General features: G+C 44.7%; 1 protein-coding gene and 1 long non-coding RNA gene across 6 annotated transcripts; one reads left to right on the forward strand and one right to left on the reverse strand.

The window, feature by feature from the left end:
- Window positions 1-4,111: 4,111 nt before the first annotated feature.
- LOC113987807 lies at window positions 4,112-6,058 on the reverse strand. Its single transcript, XR_005563736.1, has 3 exons — window positions 5,907-6,058; window positions 4,937-5,298; window positions 4,112-4,292 (listed from the first exon to the last, which is right to left on the reverse strand). It is a non-coding gene; the product is annotated as an uncharacterized LOC113987807 (long non-coding RNA).
- LOC113987817 (core histone macro-H2A.2) lies at window positions 5,239-27,227 on the forward strand. Of its 5 annotated transcripts, none has more exons than XM_039381896.1 (9): window positions 5,239-5,261; window positions 11,169-11,402; window positions 17,201-17,307; window positions 18,515-18,712; window positions 19,979-20,089; window positions 21,282-21,381; window positions 22,299-22,388; window positions 23,815-23,989; window positions 26,528-27,227. In XM_039381896.1, exons 2-9 carry the CDS (start codon window positions 11,231-11,233, stop codon window positions 26,691-26,693), a joined length of 1,119 nt encoding a protein of 372 aa, XP_039237830.1. In that variant the 5' UTR covers window positions 5,239-5,261; window positions 11,169-11,230; the 3' UTR covers window positions 26,694-27,227. The 5 variants fall into 5 exon arrangements, with proteins under 5 accessions (XP_039237830.1, XP_027576732.1, XP_027576731.1 ...); XM_027720931.2 differs by lacking the exon at window positions 5,239-5,261 and adding an exon at window positions 5,470-5,586; XM_027720930.2 differs by lacking the exon at window positions 5,239-5,261 and adding an exon at window positions 5,772-5,815.
- The last annotated feature ends 34 nt before the right edge of the window (window positions 27,228-27,261 follow it).

Genomic DNA, 27,261 nt, shown 5'->3' on the forward strand with positions numbered 1-27,261 from the left:
TGATAAAATAATAAAAAGACACTAAAGGACTAAGCACTCAACATGAGGAAAGGGATTCAGGTAAATTATTTCCATCCATAGGAATGAAAAATAGCTTAGGAATTTTAATGTCAGAACAAATGCTGGGCTTCAGTTACCCATTTCCTGTGTCCATTAATTAATCCAGTGATTTCAATGAAACCACACCTGGCCTGGAAACTAAGGGCACACTTACAGGACTCACTGAATCACTCCTCAGTAGAGTGATTCATCAGATAAAGAAACTAGTGCTGATGTTGTTCAGAGGTGCTGGTTTATACTGTGATAAAAACTGCTCCGCAGAGCTGTATGTTGCTGTTTTAAGTACCTCAGCCTAGTAATGACATCAGGAGAACAAAGATTCCAGGAGCAAGTTAGTTTGGGGAATGGACTTTTGGAAAATCAAAGGAGGGCTAAAAAACAAGCAGGAGGCAATGAAAAATGTCTCTGGCTGGGTAGTTGTTGTAATGGTAAACATAACATGTGAAGTGTCATCTATTGTTCTCCAAGAGGAGTCTGATGAATTGCCCGTGCCTTCTGTTGAAGCTTTACTCCTTTGTGTCAATGTTTTAGTGAGGTTTCTGTTTTAATTTATAAATTAAATACATACATACATATTCCAGTACAGTCTGCATTTGCTACCTGTGATGTACATACCTTCTTCTCCCTTTTATAAAAACCCCTGTTTATGTACAACTAGTTTCTGTCTTTTGTAAATGACACCACATGCAGATCCATAACCCATAAATGCACATACAGGTGAATTCACTTCCCATTTGGGGTTTTAGGCTCATATCCTGAGACAACCGCGCCATCTGCTGTTTGCCATCAGGCCCGGGAACTATGGAACTCGGTGGGAAATGTCAACCGATTTAGCAGGGCAGAATTCTCCAAAGTACTGTTGTCACTGTGAAACTGGACAGCTGGAGAGAGGACAGAGTCCTTCCCAGTGCCTGGGCAAAGGGAAAGGCAGCAACCCCAGCTGAGACACAGTGCTGGACACTGGGGAATGTGCTTGGGAGAAAGGCAGCCTGAGCCCTCCCATGGCATGAACAGCCTTACTGGAGCCCACTCTTACAGTGTTAATTAATGTCATAAAACACAAAGCCACACTAATTGTGGAACTGAGAGGGCAGGGGCAAAGAGGGGAGAGAGGGAAGACCAGAGGAAAGTGGAGACTGACTCTCTAGTCAGGCCCACGCTAAAATGATCATAATTATCAGCCGTGGGTATTGTCTGTCTTTCCTCAAAGCAGACAGAACCAAAGAGAAGGTGTCCATCCATCTCTCCGTTGCCCTCAGCTTAGGTGTACCTCCCCTCCCTCCCCTCCTGCTCTCCTGTGTGCCCGGGTGTGTATCTGTGTGAGCCCAAATCACAGTGGTGGTTCCTTGGAATGAAAGCCATGTGCTGAACAACCATTAGCTCCTGAACAGACAGCAAAAGTGTGTGCTTTGCTCCTGACCTCCTCTGGGTACAGATACAATGAGCCTTGGAGTGCAAGGCAAAACCCTCAAGGATCTGGATGTTTAGAAGTGACTGATGCATCAAGTTATTTAGGAAAACGGACATGTTTCGATGCTCCAGCTTGGAACGGAGAATGCGTTTGAAACTTATGGCTTTTATCATTCCTGAAGGCTTCAAGGTCACTCTTGCTTTATAAAAATGATGGCTCCTGGATGTGTATTGCTGTACCCTGGGAGAGTAGTGAAATCTTGCACTGGTGCAATAAATAAACCTTCTGGAGGTTTGCTGTGTGCTGCCTCAGACCCAAGGGTAGGTTTGTTTCAAGGCATTTTCATTTATTTATATGTCACAGTTGAGATTTTTTTTTTTCCCCCCTAAGGGCTCTGCAGTTAGCAGGAAAAGTAGTTAATGAAGTAAATTGTCTCGTTTTAAATCAAGCTCAGGATCAATTATGAAAGCAGACAAACAAGCAGTGCTGTGCAGTCCTGCCCTGTGAAGCTTCTCTGAGAAGAACTTGGAGCTTAATGGTCCCATCCAGGGAGACGATGTGCTTGTTTGTGCCACCAGAGGAGAAGGGAAATGTGTGTCACTGCTCCAAACTGCACCAAAGAGTGTAACTGCGAGGGGACAGACATCTCTGCTGGCACAGAAAATCGATCAGATATAAGACCCCTTTGCAACAACTGTGAGAAGCGGGAAATATGATACATTTCGTATGTGAAATGCCAGTTTGCTAAGGATGTCCCCTGCAGTACAGACCTGGAGTTTCCATAATTCTGAAAGATATATTTGTAAATCTCCATCAGACCAAAAAAAAAAAAAAAAAGTCATGATTATTGTGATTAAACATGACTCAGATATTTGTATTCGATTAATATTTTTACTTACATGACTAAGGAATAATTAAGACAATGATCTCTGCAGTCTGCATTGCTGCATTTAAGGACAAGTAACAAGGATTAAAACCTGCTTTTAAATAACAAGGATGAAAATGCATTTTTGATATTTTTTTAAGCTAATAACCAGCATTAAACCTTTAGAATCAGTTGGTGTTTGGGCAGGAAAGACCTCTCTCATTGCTTACACATTATAACTAATCTGTGACTGCAGCTAGTGAGCCTACTTTATACACCATATGCTAGAATCTGACACACACAAAAATGTTAAATTCTGAAAGATGTGGGATGGTCTAATTTAAAAAATGCTACTTAAAAGAGAGTTCTCCAGAAAGTTGGGATTTAGCTTTTCTGGCTCATTGTGCCCACCCTAGCAGCATAACAGCCCCATAAGCAGAATGGAGGGTGGAGGAAGGGTTAAAAAGGGCTCAAAGAACTCCTTACAGAAGTACAGAGTATTTGCAGAACTTGGTTATTACATCTGTGCTCTGCTGCCACAATATTGACACACATCAGCTTTGATTGTGTTTGGTTATCCCAGTGACAGGGCAGTGCTTACACTGGTTGATCAAATTCCTGGATTATATACTCCCTTGAAACAGAGCTTTTGGAGCACTTGACGTTCCTGCCCTGCCAGGGCGACCCTGGACACCTGCCAGCCTGAGCGAGAGTGAAGCTGTAACTCCTGGTGCCAGAGCTATGAAATATTCATTGCAGTGTTTGAGATGTAACAGCTTCTGGCCCAAAATGAGAGTGCCATAAACAGGCTGGTTCTCCCATAGCTGGGGAGTCAGGCAGTCAGCACTCTATAAATGCTCCTCCGATGGATCTGTTGTTTATTTTGACAAAGTAACAGATTGTATTTGCGCTGGGAAGGCAACCGGCAGATGGTCTTTGCACAACCTCGCGAGGGCAGGCCCCGCTCCTGCTGAGTGGGGAAAGCTCTTCAATCCGGTGCTGCGCGTTTTTCCCTCGCACAATGTTAGTTAGTAACAGTTCCTCCCTGTACAACCAGGGATAAATGGCCACAACACACAGCTACTGTGTCCAAAAAATAGGTCTTTTAGCTGCTGGTTCCAAAAGTGTGGTTACTGCAGAGCAGTTCACACGTGTGGTAACTCTGTCCAAATGCTGCCTTGGTCTGATCTGCTAAAAAATTCTTTATTCTAGTGTCACAAAGCAACTGAGAATATTCCAGAAACACTTGAAGCAAAAAAAATCCATATAATCCTGTTAATATTTAGGTTAGAGGCTGTATCCACTGCAGAAATAAGGAGGGGAAATTGAGTTTATGGGACTATTAAAAATCACAACAGTAGGAAAACTGGTCTATAACTGCAGACGTCTATGACTGGCTTAAAGATAAAAACTGTTATATTGTGAAAATCCTTTATGTCCTCTCTCACACTTCTCCAGAATTCCCGTTTCCTTATGGAGAATGTTGTTTATAAACAGAAAAATGTTGCTGTAAACAGAGTGAGTTGTCCTAATGTTGAAAGTTTGCCTCACATAAAGACTTTTTTTTTCCTTGAAAGGCCTCCCACACATTTGTGTTCTTATCACACAGCAACTATTTGATGTTAAACTGGGAATGTCTTCAAAAACTCGGGATGCTTATTTTGCCTCATCTCAAATTATTTTTGATTACAAAGCTATGTATCACATGCATGATTGTGAGGGTTATTGGATGCAACTATTTGTATCTGGAAATAAGACAAATGTAAATGCTTTACTTCCTTCTTCACATGGGTTTTATGTTGTCATTTATTTTTATGCTCAGTGCTTGAAAATCTTCTTCAGATTCCTCCTGCCCTCCCAGTATGGTTCAGTACACTGACAAGTCTTACAGGTATCTTTTTCCTTTGCTAAATTCCAAGCCTCAGCAGGGAAGATCCAGGTAAGACTTTCCATTACCTGTAAAATAAAAGTCACTCACAAATGTGAGGTTTTTCTCTTATGATTTCAAAGCACCTTGACCTTGTTTTCAAAAAGAAGTGGGGAATAGACTCCAAAGCATTAATCCACAGAAATGTGTTAAAGCTCTTACTCATTGCTTAAAAAGAGGCAAGATATTTTTATTTCCATTTTAATGACAGTCAAAATACAGTTGTGTGTATGAAATGCCTTACTCAAGGTCACAGAGTAGCCCAGGAAAACACAGGTCCTCACCTCATGCCCTTTTTCTTCAGGAGATGGTGCAATCCACAATTAATATAACCTGAGGGAATATTCCATTGCTCCTTTTCCCCACCAAATCCAATTCTATACAGACACAAAATTGTTTACTTTGGCAGAGCCAAAAACCAAACTCCAGCGAACCTGTATGATTTTTTTACAGCAACAAAGGGAAAGCTGAAACCATGGATGACTCTTTATCACTCTGTTGTTCCCAGACACCCTCCTGAAGTAACACCGTGGGTTGGAGTGCTCTGGGTTAATAATGTATCTCCTAGTGCATTACAGCAGCCCTCAAATGTCTTTATTGTGAAATTGGTGCAACGACACTAAGTATTTGTATAGGCATGATGATATAAACCCAGCTTCATATAACAATGTACCTGAGTTAGAGGTAACCTGCACTCTTCTGTCTGCACCATCCCGTGCTCACGGATTTGGCGCTGCCAAGGCTCGTAACACAATCGCTTATTGCGTCTCTCGGAGTTCAAGCTCCTGAATCCGTGTGACTGCGGGGAAGAAAAGCAAAGCCCTCAGCTTTCGTTCAGAAGGGAAGTTTGCAGCCCCCGTGGATGAGTTGGAAAGCCTGCGAGAGCCCAGAACGCCAGACGACACAAAGAGCCGCCGACACTCTTTGTTACGGCCGTTCCCAGCCAGCTCGGGGATGCTGGAATATTTGGGCTGGAGGCACCGTGGCGAGGCACGCAGGTCACCTTGCTAAAGGGACGGAGGGACGGGTGGCTCCCTGTAACAAAAAACAAGCGACTCGCGAGCTTTAGCCCAAGCTGGGGTTGCCTTGAAACCTCTCCCGTCTCCCAACTCCCCCACCCTGGGAAAGGATGGGAAGGCTTTCTGCCTTTATGCTCCCCACCGCCACAAGCCCACTGGGAGCGGGGCCGAGGGGACCCTTTCCCCGCTGGGCGAGGAGGGGGTTCCTGCCCCCGCTGCAGCCCTGGGGCCCGGGCAAGGAGGGCGGCAGCCGGCAGAGGGGGGTTGTTGCGGGCCCGGGCTGCAGTGACTCCTCCTAGAGGCGGTATGTGCGGAGCGGGAGGAAGCCCCTGCCGCCCCCCTCAGCAGCAGCCGCCATCGCCATCGGAACATACAATACGGGCAGAGCTGCCGAGGCGGAGCGAGGGCGGGGGGAGCCCGACAGGGAGAGTGGGGAGGGCAGGCGAGGGGGGGCAAGGAGAGGAGGAAAAGAGGGGGAGGAAAAAGAGGAAGGGAGAAGAAGAAGGAGGAGGAGGCGGCGACGGCGGCGGCAGGTGAGGGGAGCGGCGGCGCGGGGGCTCCGGGGGCCGCGGCGAGGCCGGCCCTGCTCCTCTCCTTCCCCCTCTGCCCGGCCGCACGACCCACCTCCTCCTCCTCCTCCTCTTCCTCCTTCTCTTCCCGCCGCCGCCGATGCCTTTCTTCGGGAAGGTCCGGCCGGGGCCGTGAGGGGAGGGGGGGGACGGCCGTGAGGGGGGCGGGGGTCGCGAGGCGGCGGCGCGCGGGGCCGGCCCCGGGGAGGGAGGGGGGGTGTGCGTGCGTGTGTGTGGGGGGGGGGGGGGGGGACGACGGGGGGGAGGCTCTTCCTCGCTCGCTGCCTCCTCTTCGCCCCCGCCGCGATTCCCGTGTCGAGGCCGCGCCGCCGCCGCCCCTCAGCGGGGCAGCGGGCGAAGCCTCGGCGGCGGCGGCGAACGCTGAGGGCGGGGAGGGGGCGTGGGGGGGGAGCGTTTGCGCGGGAAAGCCGCGGCCACACCCCCCGCACCACACCCCGCCGCGCTCCAGCGAGCCTGCGCGCCCGGGCGGCACCGCCCGCCCCCCGCCCGTCCATCAATCGGCTCGCGGCCAATCAGCGCGCTTTCCCCGCGGCCCGGGCTGCCGCAGCGGCCAATCAGCGCGGGGGTGGGCGGGGCGGTGGTGTCTGGGCAACGTCGAGGCGCGCGCGGAGCGGGCGGGCCCAGAGGGGCGCGGGGCGGGCTCTGAGGCGGGACGGGGCGTTCCCCTGGTTCGGCCGCGCTGAGCCGGCTCCGGACGCTCGGTCTGGGTCTCAGTAGCCGGGCCCATCCCCTCAGCCGCTGTGCTTTGTGAGGGGGAGCTGCCCAGGCAGGGCCCCCGGGGTTTGGGGTGCTCGGGAAGCTGCTTTCGCAGGAACGCGCTCTGTGCCTGGTCCTGGGGTCCGGGGGATACCTCGCCTGCCCGCTGCACAGCGCTGTGTTTGTGCCCTGCGTGTGCCTCACCGGGGGCATTCGCGTAACCAGCATCTGCTCTGGGGCTCCTGGATTATTTTTCACAAGTATCTTGTGTCTATATGAGTGTGCAGCCGAAGTTGGCCCGTGATAAAACGTTTGTGGGTTCCTTGTCAGCTCGTAACTGTTCTAGTAGATCTTTGGCTGGAGATGAGGACAGTGCAAGTGTGTTGATAGTCCCACGTGTCCTTTGTTTCAGTCTTTGCCTGCTGAGTTCGAGCTCTCTCGGTGTTTGGAAGTCAAGATGCTCCGAGGGCTGGAGCCCCTCTGCTCTGGAGCCAGGCTGGGAGAGATGGGGGTGTTCATCTGGAGAAGAGAAGGATCCAGGGAGACCTTATTGCAGCCTTCCAGTACTTGAATAAAAAAGAGAAAGGGAGACTTTTTACATGGGCAGGGCAAAGGGGAATGGTTTTAAACTAAAAGAGATTTACATTAGATATACGGAAGAAATTCTCCCCTGTGAGGGTGGGGAGGCCCTGGCACAAGTTGCCAAGAGAAGCTGTGGCTGCCCCATCCCTGGAAGTGTCCAAAGCCAGGTTGGACAGGGCTTGGAGCAACCTAGTCTAGTGGAAGATGTCCCTGCCCATGACAGGGGGTGGAATGAGATGATCTTTAAGGTTCCTTCCAATCCAAACCATTCTGTGATTCTAAGTACTGCCAGCCTGGTTCTGCAAACCACTCTGCTGTTCTGGGGTAACAGCTATTAAATAACAGCCAAATGTTTTCAATCCTTCTTGGGAAATCCCGTATCACCTGTGTAAAATCCATTTGTCTATTTAAAAACAAAAAGCAATTCCTCCTCCTCAGAATTTACTATTCTCCACCAGTGCTGCAAGAGTTTTGGAGCTATATTGTTCAAACTAATCTTTCTTTTACTGTTCTCTGTGGGTTTTCTTAGTGAAAAATTTAGATTTGGTGTCTCTTAGGCATTTTGTACAGCACTGAACTCTCTGATGTGAGTCCCTGCTTTCTGGCCCCATCTTGACACACTAATTTCTGAAATTGTTTTCTGGCCAAGTCCAGGTTTTTTTGAGGGTTTCATCTGTTTCTGTGTCAACAAGTTGTTCATATTTTCCAAAAAAAGTTATATGTGCTTTTCCTGCCCAAAGATGATTATGAGAGTTTGTTCTTCAGACTCTCAAACCTGTGTAGGACGGACAGAAATGTGGTTGTAAGGTGGCTGTGGTAAAGCTTGATCCACTGGGATGTGGTGTGAGATGCAGATGGCACAATGGTGAGAGGAATATCCCAGGGCAGTCTGTCATCTCAGTGTCCTTGTGGAGCAGTCCTCACCCTCTGCTGATAACTGTGGTGGGAGAAAAGAGGGTGGTCATGTCTGCAGAGGAGGGACCCTACAAGTGGCCAAAGCAGACCTACCTGAGAGAGGTGAGGAGGCAGAGCTCTCTCTCTCTCTCCAGCAGGCAAAAGGAAAATGTCACTGGTTGTCTGGGCTCTGAAGAAGGTAAAACTCAACAGATGAACGCCCAGCTTGCAGAAGTCTACCCTGTTTCCATCACAGAGAGCTCTGGGAGATGTGGTAGCTGCTCAATCCCCCATAGCAACACAGGGATGTTGGAGTCATGGCAGAGTAGGAGTGTGCTGTGACCAATTAAGGGATTGGGAAAATTAATCGCTTTAAATTGCCCAGGCCTCGTGATGTCATGGTAGCCAGATATAGACTCTTCCAGCTCAGCGAGGACGGACTTCGCACGAACGGCACAGGCGTATCTTTAAATGGAGGCTGTGCTTTGTGAGGACAAACGTAGAGATGATGAATCAGCCGGCACAGAGGGAATTCATGTGGGTAGACTCGAGAGCTTTTCAAATGAGAAGCCCTTGAGGCTTGGCTGTGTCATCAGAAGAGAATAATTAGGATGGCAGTGCCCAACTTGTAGCTCTTTACCTGTTGGTTGCAGTCCAGGTGAGTGCCCTACCTAACTGTGGCAGGGCTGAGCTCAGGGGCATCCTCCAGGGTGATGGTGCTGCAAAGGAAACCAAACCCTTGCCTGTGGGATTCCTTTGTCCAGGTCCACAGGAGCTGATGTGCACATTTCTTTGTCCAGGTCCACAGGAGCTGATGTGACTATGCCATAGCTTGGCTTTCTACCAAAAAATTGCCTCCTGTAGGATTCAAGACAAGACAAGAACACAGTGTTGTCTGTATTGCTCCTCAGTGTACCCTGATCCACGTTAAGTTGCAAAGGAGAGAGAGAGAGACAGTGCTAGCAGAGTTTTGAAACCTCTTTTGTATTTACAAATGTATCTCAAAAAGTCCCACAATCATAACCTGCTCTGTCACCTGCAGTGTATTTGGAAAAATATTTTGGGATTCCAAAAGTTGGCTTGGCAGCAGGGGGATAAAAATGACTGAGGCTTGCTGTGAGAGAGAAGGGGAAAATAAAGGAGTAGACTGGGTGGAATGTTCAGTGAGGCAATGGAAGAATGAGCCAGAAGTGAGTAATTAAACATAAATTTATATAACGCTACAGCATGCCCAGGGCAATGTGGTTAGTTATATACAAATATGTTTGGATTTTCTATCACAGAGATCAAGTACAACTATGGTATTTTCTGTGGGTGTAATCTCTTGATGTTTGCCTTTTCCCATTGATTTACAAGCAAGTGGGATTTGATACTATGGGAACAAACATATGAGGAGTGAGCTTAATATGATTTTGATACATGTAGTGTACTCTGCCAGCATGGCTCTCTGTAGGGATTTCAGTGCTGGACTGAAGCCTTGGGTGATGGAACCAGTTCCTGCCCTACTTGCATACACTTATTAAGTTCCACCTTAAAATGAGTTACTCTTGCTCATATTGTTCACAAGTGAAGGCTGTTCCAGAAATTGGCTCTTCTGATGGCTAAGAAACCTAATTCCCTACGTTTATTCAGTAGTTTGAGTGTCGGTCACCTTGAATGAAAAAGACACATTTTAAGGGTGGTTATTATTATGAAACTGAAAGTTTGTAAGGAGTTTGTCACAAATTGCAAGTTTCATTGAGGAAAGGACCTTGGGAGATCACCTCCAGTCCCAGGGCAGATCCAATGCTGTCCGGTGATTTCTGGCATTCATTCTGTAACTGTTTTAAAGTTGTGGGAAGGTTCTGCTGCCTCCTGTCTGACCGAGTCCGGTGCTCTGCTCCCCCCCTGCTACACAGCTTCTGTGAGAGCCACTGCTGTAGGGAACACTCACTCTCTCCACCTTCGCAGCATCCTCTTACATCTCTGAAGCAATCTCTAAACTGGTCATGTCTCCCCACTCCCCTTTCTACCTTCCCTTTGAGCTCTGTTACCACCACTCATGATTCCAGGCTGGCAGTCAGCAGTGAGCTTGGAGTGGGATGATCAGCAACAGCAATTTTGACGTGTCCCTGTCTGATAGGTTTACTGCTTTAATCTTTCCCAACTTTTCTTATCATGCCCCCGTAATGTGTTGCACACAGAATAAAAAAATTGGCCGATACACAAGGACATGCCAGGGTTTTATAGATCCCTGCTGATATTTTTTTCCTTGACGCCATAAACGAAACCAGCGTTCAAGTTGGGTTATTGTAGAAACTGCCCCTTGGCTTTGGCTGTTATGGATGAGATGGTTTCTGGGAACGCCTGGCTTTGTATGGGCAGATTACTCTCTTTGTACATGCACTTCATTTATAATAATCAGTATAAGATTGAAACAGGTTTCTGTGCCCTGCTTGGGTGAATGTTGATTGTTCCCGAGGGCTTGCAGTGGTGTCAAATGAAATATATTTTTATTTTTCCGGAAGGCTGTTTAAAATGAAGATTGTGATAAAGTTTAACAATATCACCTAAATTCATTTATTCCCCCCCCCCCAAAATTATCTCCCTCCTTGTGTTTCCTCATTTCACTGGGGTGAATGAATACTGGGAATGAAGTAGCTGTGCCTTCACTGACAGAAATACCACCTGTGGCAGACCTGCTCTTCGTTGGCTTCAGAGGAGTAACCAGGCTGGTAATTGGGCCTCCAGGGCAGCTGTCAAAATGGAGTTAAAACCAGGTTTTGTAAACAGAGCTAAAATATCCCCATTATTTGGCTGAGAACTAGGGGTGTAATAGGACCACTCGCATCCTTTGGAGTGGAGCGGCAGATTCCAGGGTTTGTTACCTGTTTGCCTGTGATCTCGTGAAAAATACGGAGAAAATGAGGTTTGTTTTCTTTGTTGCTGATATTGCTTTCCTGACAGCGCAGTTCAAAAGCAAAGTTACAGCAAATATCCCAGTTATCCAACTTTTGATGAATAACGCCTCAGGTATTGAGGGCGGGCTTGGATTTTTTTTCCTCCTGGAACAACAACAACAACAACAATGCATGAAGATGTTTCCCACGCGCTGAACACCAACCCTGTTTGCCTTCTCTTGCAGCTTGTGGATTTGGAGCAAGGCGTTCGGAGTCACCAGGGGGGTGAGAAGCACAGGGCTGCGAGATGTCGGGCCGGAGCGGGAAGAAGAAAATGTCCAAACTGTCCCGCTCGAGCAGGGCTGGTGTCATTTTCCCCGTGGGGAGGATGATGCGCTACCTGAAGAAAGGGACGTACAAGTACCGGATCGGTGTGGGAGCGCCCGTGTACATGGCAGCTGTCATAGAGTACCTCGCAGGTAAACCAAGAACCTGGGCCTGCAGCTGCTGAGCACGCACGGGAGCCAGGCATGGCCAAGGGATGGGGCAGGAGCGTGTGGAGCACTTCTGAAAATCAGGCTCTGCCGGTGCAGCACTTGTTGATGTTTGCTAAAAATGCTGAGGAGGTTGACTTGTTTCTTGAAGAGACCAAGGGTGGAAGTTTTCTCCTATGGAGGCACCAGATGGACAGGATAATAACTGATATTATATTATTATGTTAAGCTTTTGACACACCTAAATGTGACCAGTGACAGGACCTGAGGGAGTGGCCTGAAGTTGTGCCAGAGGGGATTTAGGTTGGATATTGGAACAAGGTTCTTCCCCCGGAGGGTGGTTGGGCTCCCCAGGCAGGGGTCACAGCACCAAGGCTGGCAGAGCTCAAGGAGTGTTTGAATGATCCTCTCAGGCCCGTGGTGTGACTCTTGGGGATGGTCCTGTGCAGGGCCAGGAGCTGGACTCGATGATCCTTATGGGTCCCTTCCAGCTCAGCAGATTCTGTGATTCTGTGAATAACAGGAGAAAAAAAGTAAACCTACCTTGTACATCTTTTGTGCTTTTCAAGTGAGCAAACTGTTTTGCTGGCTGTGTTTCTCCTTGCAGGACAGTGTCAAAAGTGTTATGAAATATAAAGGTTGTTCTTTTGTATTTTAAAAACACTTTTGCTTTGCCTAAGCGTGTAAAGAATGTGCTTCGGGGTTTAAATCTTCCCACGTACCCCAAGTTTTCTTTTTCCTTCCTTTCTGAAACTGAACTCAGAGGAAGGGGCAGGTGTCACGTGGTGATACAATATCCTGTGATTCTGTACAGTAATGTTTCGGAGAGTCCTGTGGTCACATCTGCTCAGTTTCTTATTTAATTATGGAAAATAACACTTTAGGAAATTGTTAGAACTCACGGTGCAGAGAGGATTCTGGTTCAGGTTACTCAGGTGTTACAGATCAAGACTGAGGTGCATTAGAGAATCAGTGAGGAGTCACAGCCTGGATGGAATTAGTTGAGTGGATTGTGTTTCAGGAGCATAGTTTATTGCCAAAGTGGCAGGAAGAAGCTTGCATGGAGCCTTGGTGTCCATGTAAAAGCATGCCAGGCTTTACATAAACATCTCTGTCTTTTTTACATATGAAAGCCTGTTCTCACTACCAGGCAATAAAAGCACTATTTTCTTTCAAAGGTGTGGAGAAAATATAAAATCTCACTATTAAATTTCACTAATTTCATCATTAAAATTAAATTTCTGATGATGCCTAATAGCATATTACAGAAACTTCCATGTTTGTGCTGGTACATTGCAGGATGAGAGTTGACTTTTTTTGTTGTTTTCTGAGGCTACTTCTGGAGCTGGAGTGACAAAGTATTGCTTGTGTTGAAGAAATCACACTAACTTTTATAACATAATGTGCTGCACTGTGACTCTGCTGACCCTCTGTCTGGGGAGGAATATGTCTTTTCCCACTCCACATGGATCCAGAGCATTCAAAGGAGCTTCTAGGAGAAACATTTGGAGATGCTTGTTCTGAACTGTGGCAATTATTACAAGGTGCAGTAATAAATTGTCAGCAGCACATCTGGTGTGTGCAGCCTTTCGGTAGTGCAGACTGAGTTATGGTCAGCACTGTTGACCTATTACCTGAACTAGAACAATGTATATCTTGGCTCTGCTCCTGGCTAGTAAATGCAGTTTAATTTGGGTCATTAATATTATATGGACAGATTACGTGTGGGCCTACTCTTTGTTTTAGAAAAAAAAAGAATGTGTAGTGAACCGGGCAAGAAAATTGCTAGAGGTGTGGGCTGGGAGCCCACATAAATTGTAAAGGAATGCTATTTTAAGCTGCTTGGTTGAGCAGAGAACCCAAGCCTGCATATATTGTCATAGAATGGAGTAATGTTTCTGAGCAAACACCTATTGCTGGTGGATAGTGGCCTTTCCAAAACAAAGTTTCTGTGCTCTGTCCAGAGTTTTGTTTGGAAATACTACAAAGGTGGAGAGTTCGATTAAAAAAGCAGTGTTGCAACATCTAACCCTGCTGATCTAGTTATTACTAATACTTTGTGTGAGTAAAGTCTTTGGTTTTGGTAAGCCTGTAGAAACAAAATGTGTTTTTCCAAGGCTGTTGTTAAAGGGGGTATTACATGTCAAACTGGCAAATTTTCTTAACATTATCTGATGCTTCCTGTTACAAATGCCATTCTTTTCTCGTGGACTTGCATTTAGGAAATGCTGGTTACTCAGGATGAAAGGCTGCATGCAGGGGAACTGCTTCAGGCTAAATCTGAGACGGTGGCAATAAGGGAGTCTGGCTTTTTAGCTGTTTCACAGAAGCAGGTCAAACCATATATTTTTGTTGTGTTAAGGCATTCATGAGAACTTCTCTAAATCCCCGAGTGCTTCTCTGCATTTGAGCAGAGATTTGATGCTTTACAAAAGGGGAAGGGTGGTCTCTATGCCTTTCATTTAAATCTCTCTATGCTGTTTTATATCTTAGGCTGCAAAATCATATTGCAAAACTGCAGCTTAATTCCTGTCTAGAAAGTTTTGTTTGCTGGAACAGCGTTGGGCTCCACTGGCTTCAGAGTTAAAGCTCTGGAAAATTGGACTCGGTCCCATTGGATTTATGGAGTCTGCAGCAGACTCATGCTCTGAGTGTGCACGGGGCTGACTGCAGTCACAGTCATCTAAATCAAACATCAGCTGCACGTGTCCCACAGTGCACCTTCCCAAAAAGCAGGCAGAGAATGCAAATGCCCCTTGATTAGGAGGCAGAAGTCATGTGAAGGGGGTGCTGCTCAGAGGAACTCATGGAAGATGCCAATGGAAAGCCATCCCCTCTAAATTAGGGCAGAACACATCACCAGGAAAGGCTTCTTCCTTCACAGAAATCACCTGGCATGATCTGCCTCACACAACTTATCCTAAAGGGGAGGTGGAAAACAAGATAAATAACCTGTATGAAATCTTTCCAGTTTGCTGTCAGTAATTCTCATAGACCTTTCTTATCAGTCCAGCTTCACAGAAACAGGCTGAGCTCAGCTGAACAAATACCTTTGGCCTGGCTAGGAGGCTTTTACTTCACAGACACTCCAAATGTGTTGATCCATCAGCCAGAGAAACCTCTTTTTTCTGGTATGCCACAGGATGAGGAGATGTAATCCCATTCAGGTCATGGCTTGGCTGCCGCTCGTGTCGGCTGGAAGGGAGTTATATTCTTCCCTGGTCCGAGTGCTTATCAAACAAGAGAAAAGGCTCCTTTGAAGATACTTTAAAAAGAAGTGTTGGGTAGAGCCAGTGGAGAGTCCTGGGCACTGCTCTGTAGCCCAGCATTCCATGTGTGCCAGAGTCCCTCAAGGAGCTGGTTTGCTTGTAGCCCCCTGTGCTGAAGATGTCTGGACTTGAAGTTACACTTCTGGTGTGGAGGCATCTTTGTGGGTTTTGAATCCTGAGGGAAGCAAGGTTGTTTCAGATTTCGCTTTAATTCTTACTGCCTGCTGCTGAGAGCACATAAAGTAAAACCAACTTATGGCTGAGAATATCAAGATGCCCGATTCCCAGAGAGCTTGCTGTAGTACATGCTTTTGTTATAGGACCTATATTCTCGGACTAGTCTTAGAATTTAGGTAACCTCAGCTGTTAAGATGTTTCTGCTTGAAATGTAAAGCACTTTCTTTACGAATCTGTTATTATCAGCAGAGGATGTGACAACTGATGCCTCTAGTTTTGATGTGTATTTTGCAAGTGCCATTTTATATTATTAAGACTATGAGTCCCTGCCTCTACCATTAGAAAAATATGCATATAAACCACCATTAGAAGGAGGTAAGGTGATTATTTACCTATGCAGATATTTGGCATCCTTTGGGAAGTTGTATATACATTTTCCACAGTCTGCCATACATCACCTCTGCCTCGGATTCCCTTCTTCCCAGTGTCCTGTGGTGGATGGCTGGCATTTGAGTGTTCTGCCTTTTTTGCTCTTGACATTAGGCAGAGGACATTTGGGTGCACCATCAGGATGCTGCTGGCCAAAGGACCCAAACCTGGGGGAGTGGGGTGAGCACACAGGTAGCAGGATGTGCCTGTTGTTGGCACACCTGAAAGAACTTCAGTTACCATTCAGGTAAGTATGTGTTGCTTTTTTGGATTTTTGGTTTTTTCCCCCCCTGATGCAATTTTCCTCTGCTATCAGCACACATCTGCAAAACCCACTGGAGAAGCCTGGGTCTCTTTTCTTGCTCTCTGCTGGTCTGCACAATGGATGGAATCTGTTCCTGCTGTCTGCTGCTGCCTTAGCTCCACTGGCAGAGGCCTGGGAGAGGGTCTGAAACTTTCAGCCCCGTGGGGGTGAATATAGCTGGATTATGCAGAATTTCTTTTCAGTCTCTGTTAAAATCCAGGACAGACTCTAGGAAATGCTAGAGCTGAGAGGTTCCTCCCCTAACTCCTACAGTTCACTGTGAATATGCACATAAATTTCAAAAGATAGGCTTTTACATCTCCAGCATTCATTTAAATATGTTCACTGTGTACTAGTGAAAACTGGAAGACAAATGTGTACTTTTGTTATTCTTACTGAGTGATATTGAAAACTTGTATTTTTCCCAAGAGCCGAGAGCTAAGCCTCATGTTGAAATCATCTGGATTTTAGCCAGACAGCATTATGTACGTTTCCACTAAATTCTTCATGAAAGTTCTTCTTCTTATAATAGTTACAGTTCTTTATTTAGGAGTAAGGTATCATTAGGACACTGATGGTCTGTAGTTTTCATACCCCTGTATGAAATGCAAAACACAAACAAATGCAAACAACAAACCCCAAACCCAAAAGACAGGGACACTGTATGCTTTTAAAATGAAACAAAGTTTGAATGTGATTTTTGTGATTATTTGGAGGGGAGGGGGGAAAAAATCCCTTCTTCCTTCCCAGTGTTTCAGTAGAGTTCTTACCTGAGAAATAACTTCTGAGTAGGGGCCAAACTTTGTAAGTTAATGAATTCTAATGATTGTTTACTGCAGTCCAAATAAGCTTAGAAAGATGTGTCTATATTTCCTCCATAACACTTAGGAGAAGCTCGGTGACTTTGGTTGCAATATAAATGTTACTGATAATTTAGAGAAACTACTTCTGAAGTGACCTCCGGTTCCCAGAGATGCAGAAGGAACCTTCTGTCAATATTTCGTGCACTGAAGCTCTTACGTTGTCTCTGCTTGCACCTAAGGCAAACCTCTCATATCTTGATCTGAAATGAAGCTTCTCACAGATTTTCAGTGCCCTTTTATTCCAGCAGTGCCTGGCTAGTGTGCTGGCTTTCCAAGTATTTCTTCAAATGCACCTCAGTCTTCATCTTACCTAGTCCTGAGAATCCTTGCTGTTTGGCAGAGCTGTCTGTGCCAGGTTTGGGGTTTCACTGCATGCTTGACTGTTTGTTGTTACGGTGCTACTGCTAAATTTTGGACTGCTAATGTACATTTTTATAGGGTAGTTCTTTTGTCTTTTTGAAAGAATTATGACTTGGGGCTTGTAAAAGAAATGACGTGAACCGAGCTTAGCACGTTTTCTGCTAGCTCTCCTTTAGGGGGTACTGGGAAGGACAAATTAATTGACCTAAATTTACAAATACATTGAGTGGGATTTGGTTTCTGCCTTTCTGTAGCAAAGACCCTTTAAATCTGGAAACGTCCCGAGAAGGTAAATGGATATTAAGAAGGAATGTAAAGCGTGACTGCAGCGTGTACCCGAGGTGCATTTTTGTTGCTCATTTTTATCTCGCTGTGTTGCAGCTGAAATTCTAGAGCTGGCGGGAAACGCGGCGCGGGACAACAAGAAAGGGAGAATTGCCCCCAGACACATCCTCCTGGCAGTTGCAAATGATGAGGAACTGAATCAGGTACCTGTTCACTTTTTAATGCAGGAGTCACGTGCTGTGGCATAGGGGAAGGCTGGAAACAGTTTATTCTGAGACATGAAAATGGTTGTCAGAGCAGAAGGCAAGACCGTGCCCTCTTAAATAAAAGCAAACAAAACCAAAGGTTCTGAGATACCTTATCTTAAATCTTATGGACATAAATTTTGCTTCTTTTGTAGCCTGTGGGTCCTGTTGAAGTGTGTAGGCTTGATGCTTCATTCTTCTCAGGGACATGCAACACTTGAAGAAAATGTACTTTATGCAAGACCTTTTCCCAAAAAGCTTAGAAATGTGTGTTTTCCATTATACTGGCTGTGAGGCCCGTCTTGGGTAGGGATCTGGCTCACTCTGTTGCTGCCTCCCCACCCATTTGCCCATTAGCTGTGGTTTGCAGTGCTCTGACTCTCAGGATCACGTGTGGGTTCACTTCTGCTAAACTTGGTGAGTGAGGACAGAAATCATTAGGATGGCCTGTAAATCGTACTATTCAGGGATGCCAAAAAGGTTCAGGCAGCATCAGAGTATCTCTTCTTGGTGGGCCCCATGTTAAGATGGATGACATCATTCACACTTTGAATACTCCTGCACTTAATTTGTCTGCTTTAAATAATGAAAATGTGGTGCCCATGAAGTCATGTGACTCTGTTTCTACTCAAGCAGACTGAAAAGTCAAAGCAGAGGCCAGGAGAGAAGGAAAGTCATGCTAACACTACCAGCCCTTTCCCAGCTCTGTGGTTCTGGCCGGTGACCTGTGAACTGGGATCTATAGAGATCCAGTGTTGTCTGTTAGGAATTAGCCAGACATTGTCCTCCACATAATATCACAGCCCACTCCTGTTGTTTGTCTCTGCAGAGCAGGTCCTTGGGGCTCTTCCTTGCTTTGTCACTGCATGTTTCCCTGCCAAAGGGGTCTGCATCCAGTCCTTTGAGCAGGGCTGTGGGACAGGCACTTTTCTTATTTTACCCACACTCAGTGTTTCTGAGCCACCAAGGACAAGTTTGCACAAGGATCACTGCACTGGAAGAGACAAGAGTGATTGTACAGCAGCAGAGTTCCCAGGATGTGCTGGCTGACTTTGCTGTCACCTGCCAAGTTCCTTTGTATTGTGGATTTTCTCCCTAACAGTTTTTTGGTGGTGCGGGCTAAGAGGATCTGTAATATGCTTCTCTACACTGCTTCTCCTGGCAGTTGCTAAAAGGTGTGACTATTGCAAGTGGGGGTGTCCTGCCCAGAATTCAGCCTGAGCTTCTGGCCAAGAAACGGGGTGCCAAAGGCAAGTCTGAGACCATCCTTTCCCCTGCTCCCGAGAAGAAGGGGAGGAAATCCGTGGTGAACAAAAAGAGTGGGAAGAAGGCAAAGTCTCCCAAGGCCCGGACATCCAAAAAGGTAAGCACAAGGCAGGTGCACATTCCATGCTGCCCTTTGCACTACTTTCTTGATAACTGTGTGGAATCTCTTTACCTCCACATTAACTGTGTGGCAGTGAGCTCTTGCTTTTAAACATCGTGTACTGGAGGGATGTCTTGCCTTCAGCCTTGTGCAGTTACTGAATTGCTGTTAGAGATTTTCCTAACTGCCCAGAGAACTTGTCCTGACGTGGTATGGCAGTGCCGTTGTGACAAGCTCTTTGTTCCACGTGTTCTTAGCTGTGCTGTTGTTAGTGGTTTTTAAAAGAAGAATAAATGAATCAGAACTTGAGCACTGCACCTTCCCTCGTGGTTGCCCTTCCTCTGTCACTATCCAAAATGGTTTAATTTGGTAAAGCAGTAACCCAGATCAGTGCTCTTGGTTTGTCCTTCCAGAGCATGCACCTTAAAATGCTGCTAGGTTTTGTTTGGGTAGGATTGGATGATATTAAGCTTTGACTTAAGCTTTTTAAACTTGCATTAAGCACATTTTTCTAGAGGCCTTTAAGCTTTGATAGAGTTCCGTAGCTGAGGATATGCAGAGACAACTTTTGAAAAGAAAACAGGAGTTGTTTAGTAGGATGTTTATTAGGAAGCCTCTGTGTATTGATCTCAGCCACCACCTTACTTTGAATTGTGCACATCAGAGTTTGAACTTGTTAGGAAGAGTTAGCTTCTTGACATACCCTAAAGCAAATGTTGAAAGATGTGAGGAGATGCTCCTGCAGCCCTCTAGGGCTGGTGTGTTTGCTGCTCCTAGAGCTAAGCAGCAAGAAGGATTTATGATTTATTAACTGAGACTTAACAGGGTTTTTTTTCAGATCACAAAGTTGTTTTTTCTTCAGATTGGGATATTTGACTGGGTTACTAAGTTACTAAATCTGATTTATTGTGAGCTCTGCTCTGTTAGCAACAAAAATAAACTAGCACACACCCACCCATAAATACAACTTTAATTGTTAGTGAAACCACAGATGGCTGTGGGTGCCCCGAATCTGAATGTAACCACAGATGTATATAATACCTCAGATGAACCACTGATGTTTAGCATTATATAAACAGAGCAGACCTCTGTTGTTATATAATCTTTGGGGATTAGAAGGCTACAAGTAATATATTGATCTGAGAAGATTAGATTTATAGTAACTGATTAAATCTATCCATTATTCAATAATGGTATATGTTGATTTTTTTTTCTCCCTTTTGAGAGTCCTTGCTTCCTTGCTTTTTTTCTCCCCTCAAATAGAACAAGCAAAAAGACAATGAAAAAGAAGGAGCTTCGAACTCAACATCTGAGGATGGACCTGGGGATGGTTTCACTATCTTGTCCTCCAAGAGCCTTGTGCCAGGACAAAAGGTAATACGAAGTCAGAACGGATTGGGATCACAGCAGTGGGGCCTGGCATTAACAAAAGGATGAGTTTGATCCAACAGCACTGCAAAATCTCTGTGTTCTGCCTTAGTGGTTCCAAATTTAAGGCCAAAACTCGCTCCAGTCATTGGCAAGGTCTCAAAAGTATGTCTGCAGATAAAAGATTTCCAAGAACAATGTTGGTGAGCCCCTCTGCAGAGATCCACACTGAGTCATTTCTTGGCCTAAGCACGACTGGGGTTTTGATCGGTTTGGCTTTGTCTGTGTTGTGCTGACATACTGCCAAACCAGGTTTAAACTTCTAGGCTATTTATTGTTTCTCAAAGAGTATTTCTGGGCCAGGTCCCAGGATCACCCAGAGCTTGTTGGTTTGTGCCAGAAGCCCGGGTGCTCCATCTGAAAGTGGGCTGTGGGACTCTGCTTTGTCAGTGTTCCAACTGAGGACCTCACCAGAGCTGCAGAACGTTCCTACTGCTCCATCTCAGCACAGGCTGTGGCGTCTTGCCTGGCCAGAGTTACAAAACTGTCCCACCAAAATACATCTCCTTGGTGTTCCATCGACTGTGCCCTGTGTTTATTACTTTTTGTTCCCCTGTACTCTCCAAGAACAAGAAGGTTTTTTTGTCTTCCTTAATTTTTGAACCCTCTGAATTAAACTGGAGGTTTTCTTACAGATTTAGCTATGGGAATATAATCAATTTTTTATTATTATTTATGCCAGGAATAGGTAATTAATCACTGGGGTTGTGAAGCCTTCATAGATCAGGACAGTGCTCAGCCCATCTTCTCAGCCCCCTTACAGTAGTTCTCTGAGGGCAAGTGCTTCTACAGGAGAAACGCTTTTTGGTTTCTTTATTCTTCTCTTTAAACCAAAGCATTTCCAAAATCAGCCCTTTTTTCTCCAAAGTGTGAGGCTAGAACACTGATTCTCCTAGCAGTAACTTCCTCTGGAGCAAACTCCCAAGCTGTGGGCACATCACCAAATAATTGGAGCGGTGTGCAAATTAATTAATCAGAAGCTGAAAATCAGAATCACACATACTGAACACAATAAAATAACTGATCTCTGAAAGACTGAATCCAGACTTCTTTCATTTTAGTTTTTTTGTGGTATGAAAATGCTTTTGCACTCACATTACTATTTTTTTTTTCCTGTCCCCTCATTATTATTTTTCAGCTTTCTCTGACACAGAGTGACATCAGCCATATTGGCTCCATGAAAGTAGAAGGCATCGTTCACCCCACAACTGCTGAAATAGATCTCAAGGAGGAAATAGGTGAGGCTCTGCTACAGGCAGAAAAAACAGATCTAGAGCTGGAACAGTAGCTGGTCTACTGGCTGCCTGCTGAGATCCCATCCTGTTTCATCTGAATCTTCCCCAGGCCATAAATATCATTTACAACACTTCTGAAAATCAGGCTGGATCTGACTAGGTATAACAGGCTAATCACTAATTTATCTCTTTTTTTTTTTAATGACGCCTTGTGACAAGCAAAACACAGATAATTGGTTGAAGCACGTGAGCAGCAAAGGTGTAAATAATCATTACTGCTGTCTTTTCTTGGATTATTTTTATGTTTGCCTCTGAAATTTCTCTTACAAAACTTATGCATTAATAGCACTGCTAATTATGCTTTTCAGTATAGGATATGACATAATTTAGAAATACTCATGTACAAAACCTTATCCTGCTCATGTGAAATAAGGAAATATTATCATTACAGATACAGAAATCGAAGCAGGAGGGAGGTAAAAAGCTATTAGTCCCTCACATAGGGGGGCACAGAATCTAGTAACAGGCTTTGGGATCATTGTTTTGTAGTCATCAAGACCTTCACTGGCATCTCAGCTGTGTTTGTTTCAGCAAGTAGTAGGGTTTGTATGCTGAACTGATTCTGAAGGCTGAAAATCTGAGTCCTGAAAATCCTCACTATTTTAGCCATAAATCAGAGTAAGATAGCTTTCTTGCAGATATTTATATTAAAGTCATTTCCAGTAATATAATAGAGGGCTCTTCAAAACCAATAAAAAGTAACTTTATCTGTGTCTAGGCACAGTGGCAAACATAAACATCAGCTGCTGCTGATAGAGGGAGACAGGATAATAAGTGTACAGTGTTCTTTTAAAGAATGCAGAGTTGTTTTTCCACGCTGATGCTCTGAAGCCAAGGCCTTTTGCTCCGTGTCCTTGCAGGCAAGGCGTTGGAAAAGGCTGGAGGAAAAGAGTTTTTAGAAACAGTGAAAGAGCTTCGCAAATCTCAAGGACCTTTGGAAGTTGCTGAAGGTAAAAAGGATACTGCAGTCTGCCTTGGACACAGCTCATTTCATATGTTCTTTTCTCTGGACATTCTGGTCTGTTCTGGATTATATATGTGCCTTTGCTTGTGTGATGTAAATGTTTCCTCTTCGAAGCTGCTGCTGATGTGAACAACCTGCTGAGGGGGCGAAAAAGGAGGAATAGGATACCTGTGTGCTGTGCACGTTCTGTCTTTGGGCTGATTAATTTCTCTTAGGCAACTTCTGTCTGCAGGAGCCCCAAAACTAAGAAAATCTTGTGCTGTCACCTATGTGCCATCTTTCCTGCTGTGTTTGTACTGATTTTCGGAAGAGCAATTGCTCAGGCACTACAGCTAAATTATTAGAAGAGCTCCCTGCAAGGGTTTAGTGCATCTGTAGCAGTGAATGGGTTGGGACTTGAGCTTGTGCTTTCCTTTGTGGACAAATTAAACCAGTTTATATGGATTAAAGGTGGCTGGAAGATGGATTACAGAAAGTTATAATATGTCTTATTTGACTTAGTATCTCAGTACTCAAGAAAGTAAATGCTTTAAATTGTCTCATTTTGGAAATTTTCTGAATGAGTAGCCTAGTTTTATAATCTCAAATGACAGGGAAATTTTTATACAAGATAATGTGCTTCACTTTCACATCTAATCAAATTTATCTGCCCTAAAATCAAAGTAAACTGCTTTTCTCTGTAATGGTGGACATGTGAATACATCAAAGTTTTTCATCCTTGGGCTAATTTCATCCTGCACAGCTAATATCAGAGAGTTTAACCTGAGATTCCCCAGACCCAGATTTCCAGTAGTTCTGATGGTCACAGTTACAACAAAAGCAAACTGATGCCATGCTGTGGACTCTGCAGGTCCTGGAGAAATATTAGGCTTTCTGAAAAATGAATCTGAGTTTCCTAATTGGACATAACTGGTGGGGACCTTCAACAAGCATCTTTGATTTTCTTGTCCTTATCTGAAATTACCCAGCTGTGTAAATATTACTCCCCAACACTCTGGAGCTGTAATATGATGGTGATGATGATGCAGGATGTTTGTACAAAGCATTGGGTGACAGCACTGCAGAAATGTCTGTTGGGGGATTAGCACTGCCGTGTTCAGGGCAAGGTTTCGGTACTCTGCATAAAAAAAACTCAGAAGCCATGCTGAATGAGAGAGCTGAAAACCATTACTGAATAACTGTGTGCTAACCAAATGAGCCCTGGGTTCTTTGGTCTCCAAAGAAATAACCATTGATCACAAAGGTAATGATGAGACAGTCAGATTATGATTGCGAGCGAGCCACTGTGGCGCGTCATAATTCCAAATGTAGTTCTTTGGAGAGGTGATGTAATTAAGAAGTGCATTGGGTTGAGAGGTCAGCGCAGGGTGGTTCCTGTTCGACACTAAATGTTACGTTTCCGTTTGTGTTAGCTGCACTCACTCAGTCTAGCGGCCTAGCAGCAAAGTTTGTCATCCACTGTCACATCCCACAGTGGGGCTCGGACAAGTGTGAAGAGCAGCTCGAGGAGACTGTCAAGAACTGCTTAACAGCTGCAGAAGACAAGAAGTTGAAGTCCGTGGCGTTCCCCCCGTTTCCCAGCGGCAGGTAGGACTCTGGCTGCACAGGAGGGTTCTGTGTCAGGGAGCAGTGGTGTAATTAGCTGTCAGAGAGCTGCTGCTGGGGCAGAGAGGTGCCCTCTGCTCTGTGACCCTGCCTCTGCCCCTGCCATCCGACACCGTGCTGCTCCGGGGGAAACCAGCCTCGAGGGCAGCGCTGGCAGGACGCTGCCAGAAAGCCTTTGTGAAGAGAAATTAGCCACCTCACAGGAGAGCTGAGTGGGCTTGCTGTGTTTTGTATTGCTGGGCACTCATTTTCATTCCTCTGCTACGGGCCTACACCCCCTCAGGTCCCTTTGTTTGGCTGTAGGGGTCTTATTAAAACTGCATCTGTACTAATAAGGTTATACCAGCATAATACTGAGGGCAGGTAACAGGGATGCAACCTGAGGTAGGTAAGTAGGTGTGGGGTGCTCACTTAAGTCACCCTGGCAATATAGATTAAACAGACTAGTCACACAAAATCTCTTTTTTCAAAAGAAAATGTTTCTCAAATGTATATTTGCTTTAAAAAGGGAACTATGAAACTAGCTGTGAAGCTACGTGTTTCTGTCTCAGTGACTAGCAAACAAAATGTGGTTGACTAAGAAATCCAAAGTATTTATCTTTTTCTTTTTTTTTTCTTTTTAACTTCTTTTTAAACCAACAGTTTGTTGGTCTCTGATCACAAGAAACGTTAGACAAGCCCTGCTAACTGCAGAACTTGTTCTTCTGTGTTAGAGTTCGAAGGCTTATATTTGATTTGAAATGTATCTGCTGGTTTTGGTAGTAGGGCCCGAAGAGTAGAGTACATAGTACAGTCCAGTTGTGTTGGCCTGACAGTGAGTAAAATGAAAGTAAAACTGTGTTTTGATCAGTGGAATCACCCCACATCACTGAATAGACAGGAGGTGAAAGTGCTATTTTTACACAGACAATTTTCAAAGCAGAATAATATTTTTATGAATCAGGACAAAAGAATAAATAGAGGGGCAGTGCAATATTTAGTGATTTTTTTTTTTATATACAGATCTTTTTGTTTATGGTTTTCAGTCAGAGCAGATAGTGATAATTTTTTTTAACACTCTTTAATAATAAAGAGCACCTTTCAAAAATGAACTGTAGCTTTTAATGCCAATAGAAATAGTTTTGAGACCTCTTGTCTTCTGTTAGCATAGAATTAGAATAATCCAGTCTTGGACCATTAGTCTTGATGGAGATCCTTCTGCTGCTTTGTTCCATGTCACTCTCTGTTGCTCTTACAATTAGTCCTGCTAACAGAAAATAGAATAAATCTTACCACGTGGTAAGATTTATCAAAGGACCTCAAAATTTTCTGAAAAAAGGGAAGAATTTTTCAAATCGGACTTAATGACTTTGTTTTCGTTTTGTTCTCCCTACATGTCTGCACAGGAAATACTGGTTTTGTGAGTAGATCACGAATTATGCTGCATCAGTCCTGTGAATTTTTTACATATTCCTCTGTCCCATCCTAGGGACTGTTTGCAGTAACTGATGTAACACTACAATAGATGGGATATTTCAGTTGAGCCAGATCTTTTTGATGGTTTTCAGTATAAGTATGAGAGGTAGTCTGAAATCACTCACATAAAACTGAGTAAAGAGAAGTGAGAAGTACTAAATGTAGAAAGTGAAATACAAAACACATGCAAATGTTACCAAAAAGGAGGGGGGGGGGAAAGGAAAAAACACTGCAAAGGCAGTTCTGGATGCTATTAGAAGAAATACTGTAATCTCTCAAGTGTAAGGATTGTTAGGCACTGGAATGGCTTATCTGTGTATTCTGCTGTAGCCCCATCAAAGATCTGTAAGTATAAGTTAGACAGACCTTTTTTCAGAGCACAAAAGTTTTATATGTAATCCTATCCCAGAGGAAGGGCACGGCCTAGGTTGTGCTGACCAACTATTTTTGGCGTGGATCAAAATTCCTCTGGAGCATTATCATGCAGCAGAATCTAAATAGGAATTAAAAAGCCCACATACTGGAACAACCGGTAGCTTTTAGCTGTTCAGATTGTAGGTTAGAGAATATTACCATCAAAATGAGTGAATGAGTGTGTCTTGAGCTTAATTTGGCTTGGAGCTGTAATTTCAATTATTTTCACAGGAGTCCCAAGCAAAGTATTTTTAATGACAGAGTGAGGAAGTCAGCTAAGTAGGTGATGTTTTGGTTTTTGGTTTTGTTTTTTTTTCAGTTTTCAGCTAGAAAACATAATCATCCTTTGAACTTTCTAGCCTGTCCAGCATGGCATGGAAAAGTTTAATTCTAAGGGGGGGGAGCATTAAAAAAACCTTTGTGTGGTTATAAAAAGGAGAAGCAACTGAAAACAGCAGCTGTGCCAGCAAGGAGACTGATATAGCAGCAGGTGAATACTGCTATCAAAACCTTGGGGTTTGCTTCTGGATTTGCCAGACTGCGACTGGCACTGTCTTGGCAGCAGCGCTGGCTGGTTGTTCTCAGCATCACCTGTACCCAGTGCCTGCCCTGTGACACTCACCTGTGCTCTTCTCTTCCCCTCCCACACAGAAACTGCTTCCCAAAACAGACAGCAGCCCAGGTGACTCTCAGAGCTATTTCCACCCATTTTGATGGCACCAGCTCTTCCTCCTTGAAGAACATTTACTTCCTGCTCTTCGACAGTGAAAGCATCGGCATCTACGTGCAAGAAATGGCCAAGCTAGACACCAAGTAGCAGTGGCAGCCAAATGAAACTTTATTTTTCAACAAACTTGAGTAGCATTAAAAGCATTAGAGGTGGGTTTTATTTTTTCAATGTGATGAGGAGGGGGAGTGGTAGTAGTGTGATGTGTTGTGACTTGATGAAGAGCTGTGACTAGAGATGAGAGGGGTTTAGTCCGATTTCTTCATGCTATCAGCATCCTCTAGCAATTTCTATCACCTTAAGCAATTGAGTTACCATCTGTTTTTGGGAGTTTAGTGTCCCTTGGTACTTTAGTTTAGGAGTTTTGAAAGAGTAACCTCATTTTAGATTTGTAGTGATGATTTCTCCACACACACCACTTTAAAGAAAGCTCTTAAAAATGTTCTGCTCCCTTTTCCCCTCCCTTGAGGGTAGATGGTAAACTGCCTTCAGCCCACAGAGAGAGGGGAAAAGGATTTTAGAAGTGATGCATGAGAAGCTTCTGTTTTGCTTTTAACTCACAATAACCTCTGTAATTACTGAGAATATTTCATGCTGATTTTGTTTGTTTTATAAGAAAAAAAATGTGTCAAGCGTGGTTATTGTTATAATCCCTAAT

This window comes from Pipra filicauda, unplaced genomic scaffold (genome assembly GCF_003945595.2).
Source record: "Pipra filicauda isolate LSUMZ 115617 unplaced genomic scaffold, ASM394559v2 scaffold246_size1145428_pilon, whole genome shotgun sequence".
Taxonomy (NCBI): domain Eukaryota; kingdom Metazoa; phylum Chordata; class Aves; order Passeriformes; family Pipridae; genus Pipra; species Pipra filicauda.

Excerpts from the sequence above, each read along its gene's own strand:
- LOC113987817 (XM_039381896.1), top strand. The coding sequence starts at position 11,231 with ATGTCGGGCCGGAGCGGGAAGAAGAAAATGTCCAAACTGTCCCGCTCG. Across the intron at positions 20,090-21,281 it reads GCCTTGTGCCAGGACAAAAG|CTTTCTCTGACACAGAGTGA; the intron begins GTAATACGAAGT and ends ATTATTTTTCAG. Across the intron at positions 21,382-22,298 it reads AGATCTCAAGGAGGAAATAG|GCAAGGCGTTGGAAAAGGCT; the intron begins GTGAGGCTCTGC and ends GTGTCCTTGCAG.